We start from the raw sequence: 22758 nt of genomic DNA on the forward strand, positions 1-22758 counted from the left end.
ATCCCAGCCATATTAAACAGGTTTATTTTGTGCTCAGAACATTCATATTACAACATGTATGATTTTTTCCCAATGAAGACCACATTCTCGGTTAGAATTTTCTTTGAAAAAAAAAATTCCATCCTGATCCTTTCAATTTTCTCATCACTAGGGTCAAAAGAAATTATCAATTTGCTCCAACTAATCATAACAAATTTCAACAAACATTCCAAAAACAAGCATTTTTTTTGGTTTGAATTCTACTAGACTCTGATCCCGCTGCATCTTGAGTATCCCGTCCAGTTCTGGGCACCGGTCCTCAGGATGTGCTGGAACTGGAGAGAGCACAGAGAAGGGCAACAAAGCTAATAAAGGGACTGGAGGATCTCAGCTATGAGGATCGACTACAAGCATTGAACTAAAGCCTCGTACACACGCAACGATTGTTGGCCGACCGATCGGCCGTCTTTTGTCCAGTGTTGTTGTGTTGGTTGAAATGTGCTCTAGACTGCACACAAATTTTATCGGCCAACAAAAACCAACTTCAGAAGTGATGTCATGTTCTGGTTTACTTTTCGTGTGTTTTTTCTTCTCTGAGCATGCCCAGTCTTGCTCATCACATTTTTGTCTGCCGAAATCTGTACTGACTGAAGAGCAATCGGCCGTTCTGTTGACGGCCAACAAAAATTTTATAGCATGCGCACCAGATTTTGTTCGGCCGAAAAAGTCGCAGTCGGTTGTCGGAACCAACATACTAACAAGCCAACAATCGGCCGATCGGAGAAGAGATGCTTGAGAGGGGATATGATATCAATGTACAAATACTGTACTGGTGACCCTAGCATAGGGAAAATACTTTTCTGTGAAAGGGAATTTAAAAAGACACGCAGCCATTTATTGAAATTAGAAGAGAAGCGGTAAACTCAAACTGCATAGAGGGTTCTATACAATCAGAGTGGTAAGGATGTGGAACTCTCTTCCACAAGCAGTGGTATCAGCAGGGAGCATTGATAGTTTAAAAAGACTATTAGATGGGCACCTTACCGATCACAACATACAGAGATATACAATGTATTATTGACATAAAATACGCACACTCACACACCAAAGGTCGAACTGGGTGGATTGGTGTCTTTTTTCAACCTTACCAACTATGTAACTAGTGTATGGCCAGCTTTAGTGTTGTAATAAGGAATAATGTACCCCCTGTATCTCTTGATGTGCAGCACCCTTGGCACACCACAAACTCATCTGCTGTGGAAAGTCATTATTAATCTCTTAATCTCTATTGGAACAGCTCCCACCACTTAGAATTGAAGCCTAGCTGCAAGTTTTGTTTTAGTTTAGTAATTCTTGAGTCACAACATGTTATACTTCATCATGCTCTTTACCAGAAAAATATTTTCAGTGTACACTTGACATACCTGAGTCACTTGAATCACCATGTTTGGATTTGGTTTGGGGACAGATGATAAATTATGTTTGCAACTCAAACCGTTTGGATAGAGATATCTGCTCGATACATCACAAACATGTTAAATACAAAAATAAGTACACAAATACATATTAAATACAATGCATAGTCAGGGTATATTAATCAAGTATCACATATATAAATATGTCTGTGTTGCACATGGCAACCAGATTATTTTAGTTCTCAACATAGTGTGAAAGAGGATATAGCTTGTCACTTCATTGGTGACATTTGAGATTGCCCAAGCTCATAGTCAGCCACCAGAAATCTCACTTTAACTGGATCAATTCAATCACTGTCACTGATTGATCCTTGGTGCCTGCCTAGTCCCCTTCTTCACAGCTCCCTGACCCATTCTCTTACTTTAACCAACATTTCTCCATTCCTTAATTTGGACCAGTCCTGACCAACACTCACCCTCATAGCCCACTGATAAGTCATCACCCTCTCAACCCCTGACCAGCCCTCACACTCACAGCTTCCTGACCAGCCCTCAAAGACTTCTGATCAGCCCTCATCCTGATAGACCCTTGACCAGACATCACCCTCACAGCCTCCTGACTATTTCTCACCCTTATAGCCCCCTTAGCAGCCCTCAACCCCAGCCTCCAGAATAGCTCTCATATCACAGACCCTGACTATCCCTCCCTCTTATGGTACTTTTCCACTGCAAGTACCGGCTCGGCTCTACTCGGCCCTGCTTGGCCCGGTTTGCTTTTCCACTGCTGGTACCACATGGTACGGTGTTGGAACGGTTCGGTACGGTACGGTATGGTTTGCTTTTCCACTAAAGTAGTACTAAAGTTAAGTGGGTGGGATAACAACGGGGTGGTGGGATTCTATGACCAATCAGTGGCTAGTAGTGACTGCATGCAAAGGATTGTGGGATATGGTACCGGGTATGGTACCTCTTGGAACCACAATCGAGGTGGTACTGTTTTTGAGAGCCGTACCATTCGGTTCCATGCAGTGGAAAAGCGCCTTTATAGCTCCCTGACCAGCCCATACCCTCACGACCCCCCTGAAGCCCTTACCCTCACGACCCCCATGATCAACCCTCGTCCTCACAAACCCCTGACTAGACCTCACCCTCACAGCCTACTAACCAGACATCACCTTCACAGCCCTCTGAACAGCTATCATCCTCACAGGCCCCTGACCATATATCAAGCTCAGTCTCCTGACAAGCCAACACCATCACAACCTTCTGTCCAGCCATTGCCTTCACACCCTAATGACCAGCTATTGCCTTCACAGCTTTATGACTAGCCATCATGGTCAGCCTCCTGACCAGCCATTATCCTCACAGCCTTCTGACCAGCCATCACCCACACAGTATTCTGACCAGCCAACACCCCCACAACCTTCAGCCTCCCACACCCCTGACCAGCCATCCTGCTCAGTCTCCTGACCAGTCATCATCTTCAAAGCCTTCTGACACACAGTCATCCTCACTATACCCTGACAAGTCATCACCCTTATAGCTTCCCTCACAGTCATCAGACTAGCCTTCATCATCAAATCCCCATGCTATTGACCCACTTCCAACCATTGCCCTCATAGCCTTGGATCAGGCCTCACCCTCACATCCCCTGAACAACTCTCATCCTTACAACCTTTGATCAGTAATTTCTCTCACATTCTCTGACCAACACTGACTCTTACAGTCCCTGAACCACCTTCTGAGTTCTTTGTAACCCCTGAAGACCCATATAAAACACCAAGATGCATTTCTGACTCACAGGCCCTCTTTCTCTCCTTCATTCAGTGCTTCATATAAAGACTTGTGAGGGATGGTCTGCAGGATGCCGCCAGTAGAGGTCACATAGCCAATGGCCCACTGTCCGAGATGTGTGCAGCTTAACCGGAAGATATAACTATGAGAAAACAAAGGCAAAGTATTAATTAAAGTCTGTATATGTTCACCTTAAAAGTTCTGTTATTAGACATTTACCTGTGCTTCAATTGCCACCTGCTTATAAAAACGATAATTGCCTGGCTCTCATTCTGATCCTTCCAATTCAATATCTTGTAAATCAATGACTGGGAACAAGTATGCAAGTGCTGGGTTCAGAGCATGGCTTGATTTCTACCTTTTTTAATGTTTGTACATTATGTCTTGCCTAACCATGATTATATCCATGTACACACTCCTATACCCACAGTTGACCCAAAGGAAGACAAAACAACAAATATAAAGCATTGTCCAATTTGCTCCCGGAGACATGAAGAATCGGGTAAAAACAACGTGATTGTAAAATATTCACATGCTACAACACTTAATAATTCTTTCTAACTGTATCCTAAAAAATAATAAATAAAATAAGTATACTGTTTTTGAGTTTTAAAGTAACTCTGGTGCAAACTTTTTTATCTATGTTTTGGTGATTCACAATCCCCATTTGTCCTGATAACAATTGCCACTGGAACAAAAAGTAATGGGATAGCCAAAAAGTTATGATTATCACTACAAATAAAAGTGAGGGGAAAAATTCTAATTGAGACTCCTGTTTTGGTGATGACTGTGTCAGAGGTAATTTCCCCACATTTTGGAGGGGCTTCCTCTCCAAACAGGAACCAAATATGAGTTGTAACCATCCCCCCTCCTGTACAAAATGTTGGGTACAGATTTGCTGTAAATGTAAATTCCCTAACCCTAAACTTGAACTTACCCATTGCAACTACAGATGAGGTTTGTGTTTACTGCTACTCTGCATGTTCGAGGTTGCACGGTCTAAACAAAATTATGATAAAATTATTTGACTGTGTGCACCAAAGCACCACATATTTATCCCATCTTTTTCCATAGCTAACATTAAATTTAGGCAATCATTTTTATTTGAAGAAAAAAGAAATTCAGGTAGGCCTTTATTGAGAGCCAGAGGTACAAAGGGGCAAGCAGGTTCTGACAAAGAGGCAGTTGGTCCACAACATTTAAAGACAAAGCATTTTCTCTCTGATTAGTTGTGCTATACAGCCACAGCACATGCAGGAGGTAGTTAAGTTGTTGTCAAAGCATTTCTCCTCTTCCTTCTCCCAGGTCCAGAACAGACAGTTTTCTGTAACAGCTGGTAATGTGCCCTCTTCTTCCTCCTCTTCTGCCAATTACAACATCCCACAAAATGGCAGTAAGGAATTATTTTATCATGTGATCATCTCCTCTGCTACATTGCTATTAGTGATAAGTACCCCACAGGGGAAACCTCTATAACCTTCATACTAAAGCTTACACTATCTAGCTCTGCATACTAAGGACTATTACTACATCTGCATTATCTAAGATTGCTAGCTCTTGAGCCTACTACCACCTGTTCTTGCACTGGGTTGATCTCTCTTGTATGTCCACCTGCTACTCTGTCATCTGCTACCATACATGATTGCTAAACCTATCTGCATCCCATCTGCTACTATCTTACTTTCAAGAACATTTCCTTTCAAGTGTCTGTCATCTACCATCTCTACCCAATCTGTCTCTTCAGCCTATCATCACTGTGTTACTATATACATAAGTCACTCTAGGAAACATCTTACTGAGTGTGTGTATTTACTTGCTGAATTGAGATCATCCACACATGATGAGTCATTGGGAGTTGGGATTGGTGTCTCAGCGTTTCTCTACATGACTACTGAAGTGGAATATTTCTGCAGCTGAAAATCCACATCATACATAAAACGCAGGAGCGTTACAGGCATCCAGTGATAAGCTGGATAATAATATGGGTTGGCAGGCCATCCATGGGTACAACCAATTGGAAAGGTGGAATTTTCTGACTGAAGGCGGAACAGCAATTAGGGCGGATTTTGTCCAGGTAGGACCATGTTACAGCATTACCCCGCAAGTACAGGCCACTGATATCCCTAAAGCTGGCCCACAGAGCTGTGCAATGTGGACCCTTTTTAACTTATCTGCTGCCAACAGCATCATTTTGCTCTGTAGTCTCTGCCGGCAGCATGTCAGCCATAGTAAACGTACAGGCCATTTGGGCATACATTGAGAAACACATGGCTCTTCTACACCTTAGAGCTCAGTGGGAGCAGAACCTCAATGAGACAACAAATCATCAGCAAAAGGCCCACACTCCTCCTTCTCTTTTTTCCTCACTTTCCTAACATTCACTATGTGTTTTCTAGGTAAGGGTGAATGTTCATAGTTATCTTATGGCCCATCCACTGCTGGTTTGGTTCTCTGAGCAAGGAGGAATCTTGTATGGCGGCAGTTCCACTCTATCTACTTATGCCCTGCAATCCCCATGCTTACTTCGTGTGCCAAACCCTCATGTGGTAAGCTCTCCACAACTCAGTATTATTTGTGCATTTGTTTAATAGATGTCTGACCCCGAATAGCTATGTTTTTTGGTTTATTTGATTAGGTATGCTTTTTATGGGCTGGTAATTGGCTTTTTTTGTACTTTAAGCCTTATTGCATTGTTTGTGAGCTATACTTTTGATATTTTCTGAATATTAAAAAGTAAAAATAAATATATTAAACTAAACAACATTTGTTACTATTGCCTCTCAAATAATACTCTAATTTATATTACAAGATAAAACCTGCCTTGTCTCTCCCTCCTATTTGGTGGCCTAATCAAGCTGCTTACATACTGCACAGCCACTGAACAATATTTGTGGCTATTGTTTTTCAAATAATGCACTTATATTGTTATTGCAACATGTTTCTATTGTCTCTGTTGCATATTCAAGTGCTTGTGTACTGTTCTGTCCATATCTGAAACCTATATTTGGAATAAGACAATAACGTGTGGTATTGCAAAAAATAAATAGTATTTAACAGTTTTTGCCACTGGGCAATTTGTACGAAGCTTTATTTTTTTGAAGAGTAAACTTCACTATGGCTTTTTCATTTGTTGTGTCTGCTACTTCCACCGGTCAATTTGGGCCAATTACTGCTTGCTTACAAAACAGGTTTTGCAGCCAATACTACCTAAAAAATAAAAGCCTTGAGGTTGAAAGGAATCAGATTGTTATGCTGCTGTTGTATTTTATCTATACTAATGTAAAAGTTAAAAAAAAATCAATTACACATCTAAAATATATGATCCCAGATTACGATGTTGCTGATGCTTTCTACAAAAAATCATACTGTTCTGTAACACCACATACAGCTTAAATGCATCTCCTATGCTAGTTATTTAAAAAGGTTTGTGTTTTTTTTAATATTGCCCTTTGAAGTTGAAGCAAAGGATCCTCTACTCATTCTATGGCATTAGCTTTGGTAAATGTCCCTCATGGCAGTGCCCAGATTCTCATGTCCTTTTTTGACAGTAATGTGCTTATTAGCCTTGAAAAATGAGATTTGCTGCTAAGTTTTGCAAAGTTCAGAGAGGTGTTAATGAAATTGCAAATCAAACCCAAGTAGATTTCCCTATCCTTAACAGCTTGCCGACTGCTCACAGTATATTTACTGCGGCAGTCAGCCCCTCACAGGCAGAGTGACGTAGGTCTACGTCGCTAGCCTGTGAGGCTCTGGGGAGCGAGTGCACGCCCGCGGAGGCGCGCTCCCACGCAGTCACGGATGTCCGCCGGTCACTCGGCGATCGTCGGGGGAGAGGGAGAAAGTCAGGCGGCTTGTGTAAACAAGCTGCCTGTCATTCTCCTCGGTGTAAAAACACTGATCACACGGTTCTACAATGTAGAACCGTTGATGAGTGTCCCTACAGCTAAAGCCACAGCCAATCACAGTAAGAATCACGCCCCTAGGGACACACACAGCCCCTCCCTCTCAAATAAAGTTAACCCCTTCACTACCAGTGTATTTTTACAGTAACAGTGCATATGTGTAGCACTGATTACTGTAGAAATGTCACTGGTAACCCCAAAAGTTTAAAAAATGTCAGTCAAGGGTCCGATCTGTCCGCCGCAATGTCGCAGTACCGAAAGAAAATCGCAGATTGCCGCCATTACGCGTTAAAAAAAAACCAATAAAAATGACATAAATCTTTCCCTTTGTTAGTAAACGCGATAACTTTTGCGCAAACAAATCAAAATACGCTTTTTGCGATTTTTTTTACCAAACATAGGTAGCATTGGCCAAATTGGCCGAAAATGTTAAAAAAATTTTGATTTTTACATTTTTTTTTGGGAGAATTTCATATAAAAAAATGTGAAAAATATTGTTATTTTTGCAAAATTTACGCTCTTTTTTTGTTTATAGTGCGTGATTAAAAAATCGCACAGGTGATCAAATACCACCAAAAGAAAGCTCTGTTTGTGGGAAAAAAAGGACGTCAAATTCGTTTAGGTACAGCGTCGCATCTCAGGACCGCGCAATTGTCCGTTAAAGTCACGCAGTGCCGAATCGCAAAATACCCCCTGGTCGTTTAGCAGCCAAATCCTCCGGGGCTTAAGTGGTTAAAGTGACATTAAAGTCTTGTTTTTTTGTTTTTTTTTTTGTTTAAAAATACCAATCATGCTATACAGTAAACCCTCCTCCATCGCTGGGGTTAGGTTCCAGACCCACCCGCAATAAGTGAAAATCCGCAAAATAGAAATACCCTATTTAAATACACCCTAGGCATGTTTTATAACTTTCACTGTACTTTTAAAAGCATTTTAAGGTCTTTAAACACACTTTTAAAACAATAGAAACAAATTTAAACACATAAAAGATACTGAGCGATAGAGCAAGAGCAATGGAAAACACAAAAATATTGAATTAACAACGATTGAATTAATAAAACAATAGTAATAGGTCTTACAGAAAAAAAACGCGAAATTCCGGGACCGCGAAAACTGAACTGCTATATAACGGGGGTTTACTGTACTTGTAGCAGCCCCGATATTTTTTTTCTCAAGTCCCTTGCCAGCCCTCCTGGCTCCTCCCTCCTGCCGAGTGCCCCCAGAGCAAGCAGCTTGCTATGGGGGCACCTGAACCGAGCCACTGCTCTGTGTGTCCATTCAGACACAGAGCTATAGCTTGACCCCACCCCCTCTCTCTTCTTATTGGCACACTGACTTTGACAGCAGCGAGCACCAATGGCAGGACAGCTGAGGCTCTCCTGCAACATCGCTGGATTGAGCGGTAACTATAAGAGGGGCTGCTGCACACAGAAGGTTTTTGTTATTCTAATACATAGAAAGCATTAGAATAAAAAGCCTTCTGCCATTGGAACCACTTTAATTGCCACTAGGGTTGTTTTATGGATACCTATAATTATCTGAACAAACCCCCTCAATCAAATAAGTGTCAATTGATGGCATTGAATGTTAGCCAAATATCCACCACTAACATTTTTGCACTGAATGGAGCTGGTCATAATGTTTAAAGTGCATTTAATGATTGTGTTTGGCAAAAAATTGCAAACGAATATCCCTTTCATAAAATACAAGGTACATATGTTCATCCAGTACAGGTGATCTGTTCTTGTTACTGCAAGGAACTATAAATGCATTTTACATTAATGTCACTTCCAGGAATAAAGCAGGTGAATCTGGGGCAAGGAGTGAACAGGGAAGTATTCCAATTAAAGTTTAAAGTCCATCAACAGTGATAATTTGTATCCTGGTGAGAGTTTTATCACATTTATTGCAATTTTGACATGAAGCATAATCCCTGTCTCATAAACCGCTGATTGAAAGTGAGGTTCTTTATTCATGAGTAATGTTAGGTCAGTGACATCACTCACCATAAATCTGAATAAGATTTGCTTCACTCTCCTGGAACTGGTTTGTTTGCAGTTTGTGGGTTGTGCAATGACACCTTCATCAGAGACTGCTGAGACAGGTGTTTAGCTTTGTGACAGAAAACACCAACGTCACGATGATACAACAAAATCATCACATTATTTTTTTTCTTGCAATCATACCCTCTAAATACCTATGAATGAATCCTCGTCTCCTTGCTTCTGTAACTCACTTGTGGTTCATTCCAGAAGAATAAGCAACAACAAAGAATGATTGTATGAGTACATATTAAGCACAAAGTATTAGAGTGTGCTGTGCCGTTACACTCCTGACCATCCCACCTGACCTGACCATGTACCAAATATATATGAACACCCCTCCAAGCTTGGGGGCTTCATATGTAGGGTTCAGCTAATGCTACAGCTTAGAAAGACATTTTAGACAATGAAGCTGGTGACCATACATGGATCTAATTTTAGCCGGTTTAGCAGGGACCAGACGCATTTCGATCAATGGGTTGCCACTGTGGTTGAACAGAAGCTGATCTACTGATCTAATTCTGTTCAATTGCACTGTTGTATATTTTCGCTTGATCAGTGCTGCAGGCAATAGGCTGCAGTGCTGATCTGTGTATGCTGATGGCGGGGGGAGTCTCACTGCTGTCAGAATACAAAGACAGGGAGGATTCCCCCATCCACGCTGGCTGAACAAAATAAACTGATCCATGTATGACCTGTTTAACTGCTTGCTGACCATACAACATAGATATATGGTGGCAAGGCACCTATGATTTGCCGGTTTATGTACCTAGTATGTGATCTGGAACTTCCAGGTAGGGGGCATGCCACCGGCTACCTAGCCATGCTGTGATTAAACACAGCAGATGTCGATCAACGGGTGCCCACCAATGGATTACCACCAGCACCAGCCTGGAATTTTCACAGGACACAGCCCATGTAAATAAGGCAGAGCTCTGTCCTGTCAGTGGGAAAATAATGGATTTTATTCCCTGCAAAGCAGGGAATAAAATCCATTACTTGCCTTAGTGAAAGCAGCACACTGTTTACACTAAAACACTGGCTAGGCACACATTTAACCCTTTGATTGCCCTAGATGTTTAACCCCTTCCCAGCCAGTATCATTAGTACAGCGACAGTGCATATTTTTAGCACTGATCACTGTATTAGTGTCACTGGTTCCCAAAAAGTGTCGATAATGCCTCGTTTCCACTGAGCGGATCGGTTCGGGGCGGTTCGGTACGGTACGCTAATTTGAGTGTTTCCATTATGAAAGTGGCCCATACAACCGAACCAAACCGCACCATTCCTGGTCTTGCTTCAGATGTAGGGCCATAGGAAATGGTACGGTACGGTTAGGGCGGAGCTACTGGCGTCACACGATAGAGTCCTCTGATTGGCGGACAGGAAACCATCAATGCTCACGTCAAATGAAAGAGCAAAACAAACACCTCATTTGGTGTAAACCCCGCATGGTCCCTGGTGGCCCGACTTGCAGTGGAAACGCTCACCTGAATAGACCGGACCATTCTAACCCTTCCAAACTGTACCGACCCAAACCGTTCCGCTCAGTGGAAACAAGGCATTAGTGTCCACTTTGTCTGCCGCAATATTGCAGTCCCAAGTTGCTGATCGCCACCATTACTAGTAAAATAAATAAATAAATAAATGATATATCCCATAGACGCTATAACCTTTGCCCAAACCAATCAATATTCGCTTAATGGAATTTTTTTTTTACCAAATATATGTAGCAGAATACATATTGGCCTAAATTTATCAGGAAATTTGATTTTTTACATTTTTATTTATTTTTTTTTTTGGACATGTTTTATAGCAGAAAGTAAAAAATATTGTTTTTTTTTTCTTTTAAATTGTCAGTCTTTTTTTGTTTAAAGCACCAAAAATAAAAAAATACAGTGGTGATCAAAAACCACCAAAAGAAAGCTTTATTTGTGGGGGAAAAAAGGACATATATTTTATATGGGTACAGTGTTGCAAGACAGCTAAAGTACTGCAGTGCCGTATCACAAAAAATGGCATGGGGGTAAATCTTCCAGAGGTCAAGTGTTTAAGAGCAGTCTGGCCCCTTTATTGATAGCACAAGTATTTCTATGTATATTTTAGAAGCCACATTGTCCTTCTTTAGGTGGAAGAACTGATCAAGGAGGAAATTACCTCCAAAAAGTCCATAATGCTGCATGTTCTTTTTCTAAAACTCTAAAAAGCATGGATCAGCCTTTTCTAATTGTAGTAGGAACTTCACTTGACCTTTTTTTTCTATTTTCACAAGTCTGAATGAAGTCAAAATACGGGAAACTTTTCTAAATTTAATCCATTTGAAAATGTAATCTTAGGTATTAAACGTATAACATTGAAAGGGTTTCCTAAAGTCATTGTAAATTCTTACATATATTCACTGAAGTGACAAGCCTCAGGTGCTACATAGAGATAAAACAAAGCCTCCTACATAAGTTGTACCTAGTTATCTGCAGTCTTTTCATCTCTACAGTCTTCTAAAACACACAGATCAAAAGCTATTTCTCAGCTTTAGCAGGCAGGGATTTTACATCACACACTGCACAGCATATATAGTAGGGCTGGGCGTACTCTGAGACCTGAGTGGAAGGAAAGGACACACGCACACCTACACACACACAGCCTTATAGGGAAACTTGCACACCAGGGGCTGTCAATTACCTTCTGGGTGCTGGGGGGGGGGGGGAGGCCATCCCCTGAGATTCTGTGGGCAGGACCTGTCAGAAGTGAGTCATGCAGATAGCAATGGAATGACAGAGGGGACATAAATCACACTAAATGCTTTGGATTGAGGCAAGTACACACCATAGAGGGATATGCTTTGTTATTTTGATTTCAGAGCTTTGCAACCACTTTAATCCAACAATGGGACTAGTTAACCGATTATAGTTTACACTTTAGCATTTGTGGTTTTAAAAGCTTTCAATAAGTAAACTGGAATAGCCTGTCTAAAGTATTCATGCAAGTAAAATTTTCCGTAACAGTTTCAGGAGGGACTTTCCTATTGGCATGATTTCTGAATCAATCTCCTGCACGATGTAGGGTAAAGGTAAACAGAAGAGTACAAAACAAAACTTTCATGGGGTTGAGAAATTGATATCTCTACCTGTGCCTTTCTAACAAGTCTACATACATATAATATCAATTAACCTCTATGACAACTGCAAAATGTAAGATAAATATAGGCAGCTTCTCAGATTTCCCGAGAAACCAAGCAGTTATGCACCCCTAGGCTTGAGAAAAACAATTTAGCGTAAAGCCCAACACCGGGCATACAGCCAATTGCACAGTTGAAATATGTAAAACTTGCCAAAGGACTGAAATTCTGCCCTGCCAGTTGTGTGAACCAAGAAACCCACAGCTGAATCAGTAACTTCACTTTTTTATTTTTACTGCAGTTAAAAAATGAATTGTACTCAGTCTGCTGTCACCAAGCTATAAGTGTAGTAATGGATCACAGTGCTTATCCTTTCTCTTCAAACCTGAACCCTGCTGCGCGGGGGACTGATGAATGCTAATCTGAAACTAGATTCTGCTGCTTATATTAGCATTATTAATAAACATTTTTAGTTGGGGTTTCCTGTCCACATACCTCTACTGTATCCTGTAGACTCGGCTTTACCTCATGTATTTACAGTCTTTCATGTGTTTACATTGTTTTTAGTATGCACTTACTTATGATTGGCTTTTAACCGGTTGCCGACCGCCGCAAGTACATATACTGCGGCGGTCAGCCCCGGCCAGGCAAAGTGACGTATGGGTACGTCACTAGCCTGTCACTTACTTGTGAGCCAATAGCAGGCGAGCGAGCGCGCGCCCGCAGAGGCGCGGGCCCACCCCGGCTCGTTCCCTAACAAGTCAGTGCGTGTGACCGGCGGACCCGATGTCCGCCGGTCACTCGCGATCATTCGCCGCGAAGGGAGAAAGGCAGGCGGCTAATGTAAACAAAGCCGCCTGTCATTCTCCCCTGTGTAAAAATGGAGATCACACGGTTCTACTATGTAGGACCATTGATCTCTGTTCTTACACCAGTAGCCATGTCCAATCACAGTTAGAAACACGCCCCTATGGACATACTTAACCCCTCCTTCCCCAATAAAGTTAACCCCTTCCCTGCCGGTGTCATTTTTACAGTAACAGTGCATATATATAGCACTAATTAATGTAGTAATGTCACTGGTACCCCCAAAAGGGTCAAAAATGTCAGTCAAGGGTCCGATCTGTCCGCCGCAATGTCGCAGTCCCGCAAAAAAAAATCGCAGATCGCCGCCGTTACTCGTTAATAAAAAAACAACAAAAATTACAAAAATCTTTCCCTTAGTTAGTAAACGCAATAACTTTTGCGCAAACCAATCAAAATATGCTTATTGTGATTTTTTTTACCAAGCATATGTAGCAGAAAACAAATTGGCCAAAAATGTTAAAAAATTTAGATTTTTACATTTTTTTGGGGGGGGAATTTCATATAAAAAAATGTGAAAAATATTGTTATTTTTGCAAAATTGTCGCTCTTTTTTTGATTATAGCGCATGATCAAAAAATCCCACAGGTGATAAAATACCACCAAAAGAAAGCTCTATTTGTGGGAAAAAAAGGACGTCAAATTTGTTTAGGTACAGCATCGCATGACCGCGCAATTGTCCGTTAAAGTCACGCAGTGCCGAATCACAAAAAAAAACCCTGGTCAGGAAGGGGGTAAAATCTTCTGGGGCTTAAGTGGTTAAGGCCTTTTTGGCTTTTTTGTACAAATAAAGTTTATTTAATTTTTATTTTACTGTTATTCCTTTGTTTTGCTTTTCTTGTTTTACTCTTTATACATTGGTTATCGTATAGTACCATTTTTTCCCCATGTGATCAACCTGTGGATTTCCTATTACCCGTTTGGGATAAATGCCCCTTTATGTTTCCTTTTAAGCATTGTGGAACTTAGCTGATTTGTAAAAAATTTTTAGTTCTTTTAATTTTTGTTTTTTTTAAATCCACGGTGGTGCGCAAAAACAAACATCCGTAAGTGAACAAAAAAAAAAAAATGCATGTGAAACACACACAAAAAAGTGCACTTTAATGTGTTACTAAACCCACAATAGTAAAATGAGTCTGTATATAGAGCAAAGCATGCTTGTTATACTTATTGTGGAACCTAAGGGGTTAATCTTTCACATTGTGTAAAATGGGCCGCATGATCCTGTTTTCTCTGATCCTCCCCTTCTTTAACTGACTCCAACCCATCTTGTGATAGAACAGAGCATTAGGAGTCAGGCTGCACATGCTCAGTTTGGTGTGTATTGCTAGAGAGTTTTTCTTTTTTCTTGGTAGAGTGCATGTGATCAGCATAGGGCCAATCAGCACTGTCCAGACAGAGGATCAGGGAAAAATGAAAACTCCTCCTATAAGCTTTACTAGGTACTGATACAAGTCACAAGACTGCTATATACTGCTAATGAAAAGGTCTTTAGCAGTTTATATTTACTAAAATAATTGCAATTCCATGTCCTGTGTATGGTGAGAGACTAGATATAGTGAATGCAGGTTCTGAATTTAGTAACATTTACAGGGTGTGCCTTTATAAATCCCCAGAAGGAGTAAAACCTTACCTTAACCCCTCGAGGCGCAAGGCTCCTGACAGGGGCAAGGTTTGAGCATGGTCCATCTAGCCAAAAAGCCTGGCAGATCCCTCTCCTCATGACCAGCCAAAGCCAACCAACAAGTACTAGGTGAGAGGCTTTCCCGAAGAGAGGCCCCCTCAGTCCAAGGGAGGAAGGAACCTCATGGCCACACATCTTCCCCCTAGACTTCAGGGAAGGCTCGAAGACCAACACCCTCCATCCAAGTGAAAAAGACACAGACAAAAGTGCAAAAGGAAAAACGTGAGAAAAAAAAAAATAGTACCCGTGCTAGTGCATGGGCCAGGTCCTGAGGCCTGGTAGCTAAAAAATTGCTCTGCACTTAGCCAAAACGCCTAGCCCAAAGAGGTAGAGGGCAGAAAAAAGCATAAGTGCCGTGAACCATGTGCTCACTTCTCACTGTGGAGTACCATGCCCAAGTGATACTAACAGCACCCCTGTGGCGACCAACTCCCAGGGAGCACAGCACTGCAGATTCTCTGCCTTCCCAGCCCATGGCCAGACAAGGTAGACCAATTCAAATCAGGAGGCATTGGGCTCTTCCAGTCTTCCTGGGAGAATTACTTCCATGCCCCACATCCCATAGGCTCCCAGGTCTCTGTTCCAGCCAGTACTAGCCTTCAGAGTCCCATCATACCAACAGGGATACACTAAAGCCAGCTATTCCTACCAAAAGGCCAGAATGATGGTAAGGCACCCCTACTAGCCATTGATAAGAACAGATACTAAACTTGATCTCAGCCAAAAGTCAGAGAAGTGATAAGGTATACCTAAAGTGTTTGTAAATCTTGGAAATGAAAAATTAACAAAACATAACCTTCTCTAGTGTCTACTAGCCTCAATCCAAAACACTTAGTGTAGCTCCTATCTGCTCTCTCCTCCCTATGCTACCTGCATGAGTCACTTCTGACAGATTATGCCAACACCACAGAATCCTAGGAGACAGCCCCATCCCCCTCTCCAGCACATAGAAGGTGGCTGACAGCTTCAGCTGTGCATGATTCCCTATAAGGCTGTGTAGAAGGGGGTGTATCCTTTCTCTCCACTTAGGTTACACTCGGCTCCCTCCTGTTCTATGTTGTGCAGTGTGTGGTATCATATGTTTTCCCCCTGCCTTCTACAGCTGAGAAATACTCTGCACATGGAGAGAAGAGAGGGCTGCAGATAAACAGGTATAACTTATGTAGGATGATTTGTTTCATCTCTGTGTATTACCTGAAGCCAGTCACTTCAGTGGCCATATGTAGGGCTTTACAACCACTTTAACTGGGTTCATCAATGGTCTTTAAAAATGTCTTGAAGTTGAGCTTGAGAAATGGACATGGTAAAGGTTTCAGTGTGTTTTATCGGTATCAAATTCCAGGCCTATTGTTATTCTGCAGGATTCTAGGCTGTCATTCAGCACCTGCATAAACCACTACAATGACATCAAACTCCCTCAACTGCACAACTGGGAATTATTTACTGCAGGAGGTTATTTATTGGTAAGTCCAGGAAGGTTTCGTTTTCTCTTCCTTAAAGCCCGACCCTGGGAAAACCAAAAGTCCTCCTTTGCAGTTAAACTGCCCCCACACTGCAAGGGTTGATTTCTCATTTCAGTCCAGGGGACAATAATGGCTCGGCTCTACTCGGCCATGCTTGGCCCGGTTTGCTTTTCCACTGCTGGTACCGCATGGTACGGTGTTGGAACGGTTCGGTACGGTATGGTTTGCTTTTCCACTAAAGTAGTACCAAAGTTAAGTGGGTGGGATAACAACAGGGTGGGTGGGATTCTCTGACCAATCAGTGGCTAGTAGTGACTGCATGCAAAGGATTGTGGGATATGGTACCGGGTATGGTACCTCTTGGAACCACAATCGAGTAGGTACTGTTTTAGAGAGCCGTACCGTTCGGTTCCATGCAGTGGAAAAGCGCCGCCGTACCGTTCCTACACCATACCATGCGGTATCAGCAGTGGAAAAGCACAAAAGCGAGCCGAACCGTTCGGTTCCATGCAGTGGAAAAGCGCCAATAAGTATTTTTTTCCTCCCCCCCCAGCAGACAACGCTTCTCTCTATGCTCCAGCAGTGAACTGTCCCTCGGCGTCCTCATGTTCAGAGCAAGGTAATGGGCTCTGCCTTGGTCTTGATGATCCGCCATAGCATAGGGGAGAAGAGGATATGGGAATTGGTACAGGAGCACTAGAGATGGCGGGAGCAGAGAACTGGGAAAGCAAAACTGCTGTACCTGGTCCCCCTAGACAGAAATGAGCAGTTGTTAACCCTTGCAGTGCAGGCGCAGTCCCACTGCAAATGAGTACTTTTAGTTTTCTCAGAGTTTATCTTTAATACTGTAAAATGTTTAAAATATGAAAGACAACTGGGCATTATTTTTAAAAATAGTAAACTAGCATCAGGAAACCGCAGACTGCCCGATAAATAATTAATCAGTTTCTTGACTGCTCTGCTATTCCTTTGTTGCCCTGCATGGACAAAAAAGGGTAAAATCTTTCAACTGTTTTAGAAACTAAAATACAGCTGTCCTTGTAAAAAAAAAAAAAAATGCCCTGCTTCCTTAGATTAATATATAAATAAATTCAAACTTGCAGGTGCCCTTTAATACCTGTAAAGTTCCGAGGGTGCCATACCTGCCAGGTTTGTGTGTGTGGCCCTGTAGAAGCTCTTTAACTTCATCATAGGTGAGAAATGCCATGTAACCAGGGTGGGTGACAGAAAGCAGCATCCAGTTCTGCAACAGGGTCTCCCAGGGCTGTTGGATCATAGACAAAGGAGAAATCATTTTAGGAAACAGAATAAATCCAACCTATCCAAAAACATTTTAGCTGCCATTTTTCTAGAACAAAGGCTGGCAGAACTTTCATGCTGTCTCATCTCAATATCAAATAAGAAACCGATTAGTGGAGCTCAATGGCTTTAACTAGGCAGCTCTGATACTCCAGGGAGCCCCAAAAGAGCACCCTGGGTGGAATCTAGAGTTTAGGAAAGCAATAAGAGTGGTAAACCAACTGTAGTAGTGTCCAGAAGAAACATATTATTTCATGATTGGAATAACACAAGATAAAAGTTGCCAATGTGTTACTGGGGACACACCAGTCTTCCTTCATCAGGGGTATAAACAATGAACAAGAAATATTTTTGAGGACAAGCTGGAAAAAATGGTTTCAATGGAGCACTCCTACTAATTTGCTTTATTGGTGTAATTTACCTTTGTTTTACGATAAGAAAATTTATGATAAAATGGCTTCACCAAAAGTAATGCAGAAGTGGGCATATATTTTTTAATAACTTACATACAGTAAAGAAAATAATTATTTGATCCCCTGCAGATTTTGTACGTTTGCCCACATACAAAGAAATGAAGGGTCTATAATTGTTATCATAGGTGTATTTTAAATGATAAGAGACAGAATATCAACCAAAAATCCAGAAAAACACGTATTACAAATGTTATAAATTGAGTTGCAGTTCAGCGATTTAAAATAAGTATTTGATCCCCTACCAAGTACCAACAATAATTCTGGTTCCCACAGACTGGCTACAGTATGGGCTCATGTGGTACACAGATTAGTCTTATCAATTTAAGAAGTTGCTCCTAACGACAACTCGTTATGTGTATAAAAGACACCTGTCCACAGAATCTCTTTCTTCCATTCAAACCTCACCAAAGGACATCAGGGACAACCTGCACCTACACAAAGCTGAAATGGGCTACAAGACAATCAGCAAGAAGCTTGGTGAGATTGGTGAGAAGGAGACAACTGTTGGAGCGATTATTTGCAAATGGAAGAAATACAAAATAACTATCAATTCTCAGTCTGGAGCTCCATGCATTATTTCACTTCATGGGGTAAGGATGATCATGAGAGAAGTGAGGGTTTAGCACAGAATTACATGGGAGGAGCTTGTGAATGATCTCAAGGCAGTTGGGACCACAGTCACCAAACAAACCATTGGTAACAAAATGCACCGCCATGGATTGAAATCCTGCAGTGCCCGCAAGGTCCCCCTCCTCAAGAAGGCACATGAACAGGCCCATCTGAAGATTGCCAATGAAGATCTAAATGATTCAGAAAAGGATTGGGAGAAAGTGCTGTGGTCAGATGAGACCAAAATTGAGCTCTTTGGCATTAACTCGACTCGCCGTGTTTGGAGGCAGAAAAATGCTGACTATAACGCTAAGAACACATCTCTACAGTCAAGCACGGAGGTGCTTCATTTCATTTTCTCCTGCATTTCCACAGTGGCAGGGTCTTGCTCTGTCACAACAGTGTTGATGGGGAATCCCTCCCGCTACGCTATTGTACCCTGACAGTGTGAGGTTTCCTCGCTGTCAGACTACAATGATAATTGCTGGCCCTTGTAGCTGTCAGTAGTAATCGTAAGAAAAAAAACTTGACAGGCTGGTAATACTGAAGTCGATCTATTAAAGTCAAATCAGCCTGCCCATAGATGAATAGAATTTCAATCCGTCTATGGACCGCTTTATTCCTCTATAGTAGTTCTACTTTTTTATTTCAAGTAAATAGTGTATTCCATGCCAATCTAATTTTCCATCGTAAGCGGAACCAAGGAGCAATAACTCGCCTTGGCATCCAATTACCTGCTAAACTCTCAGACCTGTATGCTAAGAACTATCTCCAAATTCTCTATAAAATACAAATGATCTAAAATCTTGGTCCACAGGCCTTTTCTCATGGTTTGGGAGAGCCGCAATTTTGAAAATGAAAATCCTCCCCAGAATTTTATATGTATAACAAACCATACAAATAAAAGTACTGTCAGCTTTCTTTTAGTCGCAGAGAGTGTACATCCTCCCTTTGGGGGAAATCCCAGCCTAGGCAGAATTATGATACACTAAAAATCCCAAAAATGAAAGGAGGCATAGGCCTCCCGGATATCAAAAAATACTGGCATGCCAACTAACAAGGGTGGTAGACTGGAACATACATTCACAAATAAAAGTCTGGGTGCAACTAGAAAAAGCCACGTCAGCCCCACCTCTTCACAAAATCCCTTGGATAGCTACCGACCACATTCCTCTATCCTGCAAAACGCACACTTTAATAGGAACCACCCTACTCACTTTCCATGAAGCCTGTCGTAAATACAAGGTTTAATCATCCCCGGGTCCTCTAACCCCAATTCGACAAAACCCAGAATTCCAGCCCAGTATGACAGACTCCTTTCTTACTGACAGCAGGCCTCACCCAATAGTCAGTGCAGAGCATTTCTTCAACAAAGGACATCTTCTGTCCTTGCCCGCTCTTACATCTATAACCACAAACCCCTATTCCCGTTTTGGACATACGCACAAATCCGGCACTTCCTAGGTAGACCCCAACTCCTTCAAAAATGGACACGCCAACACACACCATTTGAGACGATCTGCTAAAAATCAGATCCTCAAAGGCATTTAATCTCGGACATACATTCCATATTGTTTGCTGACCATGACCCTAAATCAAACTTAGCCAGCCGCAAATAGCTACAGGAGCTGGCCATGACTGGGAGAAAATCTTCACTTACATCCACAAGGGCTCAGACAATGTCCCGACAAGAAAACGGCTACAAAATCTTCTCTAGGTGGTATAGGACTCCACTCAGAATACATAAATTCGCTCCCTCACTCTCCCCCCACTGCTGGTGCTGCAATGAAGAATTGGGCTCGCTTCTACAGATATGGTGGGCATGCTCCTTAATCCAGCCATTTTGGGAAGAGGTCCACAGACTCACATGTAAAATCTCCACCATCAGAGAGCAGGCTGGTACCCCTCATCCCCACACACCCCCATCATTCCTCTATTCCACCCCTTGGGAAGCTTGACCCCCTCCCCCCCCACTTATTTTTTCCCTTAAACTCACCTACCTTAAAAGCCCCCTTTCCCTCCCTTTACCCCCATACAATCGTTAAACCTGCATATCCCCCGTGTAATCTAATCTTCATCCTGTAGACCCTTAATTCATTTAGCAACACAAAAACACCAATCCCCCACATACTGAGTATTTGTGAATATCTCTTGACTCCCTTACCCTGCACAGCTAGGTACTACATTCCTCTAACACAATCACATAGCAAGTTAGTAAGTGAGACGAGCAAGTTGCTTAGTGTGACGGAAGTTTCACTCCTCTCAATTATCATCACCACAATATCCTTAGTGACGTGTCCCTTGTACATTTATGATTAACTTTGTTATTGTTTGATACGACAAGGAAACTGTTACCAATTTCTTACTTTATACTATTTGGACTACAATAATACCTTTTTAAATGCTATTTACTCAAACCGATGTATATGCACCTGTCAAATAAAGCATTTTGGAAAAAAAAAATTAGCAGAAGCTAGGTTTCAAAAGAGGAGTGTCTGACATCCACAAAAGGCTACAGAATGTTTTTGGAGATTACACCATTGGCGAGAGCAATGTCTTGTCATTGGTGGTCAATGGTGTTATCTCCATAAACATTCTAGTAGTCTTCTGTAGGTGTTGGACAGCCTGCACCCCTCCTTCCTCTAGAACTCAATAATGACACGTTGCTTCTGCTTGGAATACATTAAATGCCTGCAATGAAAAAGAAGAAGAAGGAAGCCACAGGTGGCTAAAGTATCTAAGATGGGGGTCCAGCAGTGATAAGAAGAACCAGCTGCAGGAAGATAGTGCTGGCCTCCAGGCACTGGTAAGTATTAGATTTTAAAAGTCAGCAGCTATAGTATTTTACCTGCTGACTTTAAAGCTTTTAACCCTCAGTTTTTAAGCACTATCAGCAGCTGATTTAATCATTATATATGCAGTTTCTTTATCTTTTAATCCTTGCCTATGTTCCTGTTGAATATATAAAAACTATATACGCCTAGAGATACAGATCAGCCACAGTGTCTAAATATAACGTAAATCAAACCCACGGTTGTGAATCCAATGGGGTAAAGGCGATAGTCAACAAATGGCAGCTGATCCTAAATGTAGAAGCGAGCTCAGTTTGTGATTATAGAAGAACAAAGAGCCTTGCATTGTTATCCATCATGTGAGTGGCCAATTGTTTGGATTCTGAATAAATGTTTCCCATAGAGGCACTTTTCCTTCTTTAAATTTCTATGTTCCTGTTTAAGCTGTTGACATGACTGCTGCCCCAGGTTTCCTGTTTCAGGGGTGGCTCTGTTCTATTGCAGGATCCTATGAAGCCACTCCTGCATGCAGAGACTAGAGCGACGTCTTCCTAAACAGTATACATCAATTTAAACAGCTCTGTAGCCTAGTATAGCAAGACACCACTCTCCTTCTCCAAGTTAACAGACTGACTCTAGATTGCACTGTCCACTGCTAACTCTTTCCTGTGATAACTGGAAACCGGAAGCAACACTGGGGATGTATGAGCCAGCAGGGTTGAAAGTTGTAAAGTGCTGGGGTAAGAACTTTAACAAATACCGTATTTATCGGCGTATAACACGCACAAAGCAATAGTGTGCGTTATACGCCAATATTAAAAAAAGAAAAGGCCAGGAAGCAGCGCCAAGAGCAGAAGGGGGCAGGCCGGGCCGAGAAGAAGGAGGGACGAGCTGTCATAGGAAGTCCCGCCTCCTCTGCCAAGACGTGTGACGTCTATCATAGGCGGGACTTCCGATGACAACGAGCGCTCGTTCTCCCTTCTCCTCGGCCCAGCCCGCCCCCTTCAGCTCTCGGCGCTGCTTCCCGGCCTTTTTCAAAACTGATTCGGATAGTGTCAATGGCGCTTGCGAGGCTGCATTGCTGGAGACTGCGCTGGCGAGGCTGCATTGCTGGAGACTGCTGATGAGGCTGCATTGCTGGAGACTGCATTGCTGGACACTGCTGATGAGGCTGCATTGCTGGAGACTGCATTGCTGGACAGTGCTGATGAGGCTGCATTGCTGGAGACTGCATTGCTGGACACTGCTGATGAGGTTGCATTGCTGGAGACTGCATTGCTGGACACTGCTGATGAGGCTGCATTGTTGAACACTGCTGATGAGGCTG

At 42.2% G+C, this 22758-nt stretch overlaps 1 protein-coding gene across 1 annotated transcript in view; it reads right to left on the reverse strand.

Annotated features, from left to right (window-relative positions):
- CBLC (Cbl proto-oncogene C) overlaps positions 1 to 22758 on the reverse strand; it is a 56526-nt gene that overhangs the window by 14215 nt on the left and 19553 nt on the right. Inside the window, exons 4-6 of the mRNA XM_082274602.1 lie at positions 17401 to 17522; positions 3196 to 3330; positions 1404 to 1491 (exon numbers count right to left, since the gene is read on the reverse strand). Coding sequence (XP_082130728.1) covers positions 1404 to 1491; positions 3196 to 3330; positions 17401 to 17522 — 345 coding nt within the window. The remainder of the gene's footprint in view (positions 1 to 1403; positions 1492 to 3195; positions 3331 to 17400; positions 17523 to 22758) is intronic.

The sequence above is a fragment of the Pelophylax lessonae genome, assembly GCF_965119305.1.
Source record: "Pelophylax lessonae genome assembly, chromosome: 12".
In the NCBI taxonomy this organism is placed as follows: domain Eukaryota; kingdom Metazoa; phylum Chordata; class Amphibia; order Anura; family Ranidae; genus Pelophylax; species Pelophylax lessonae.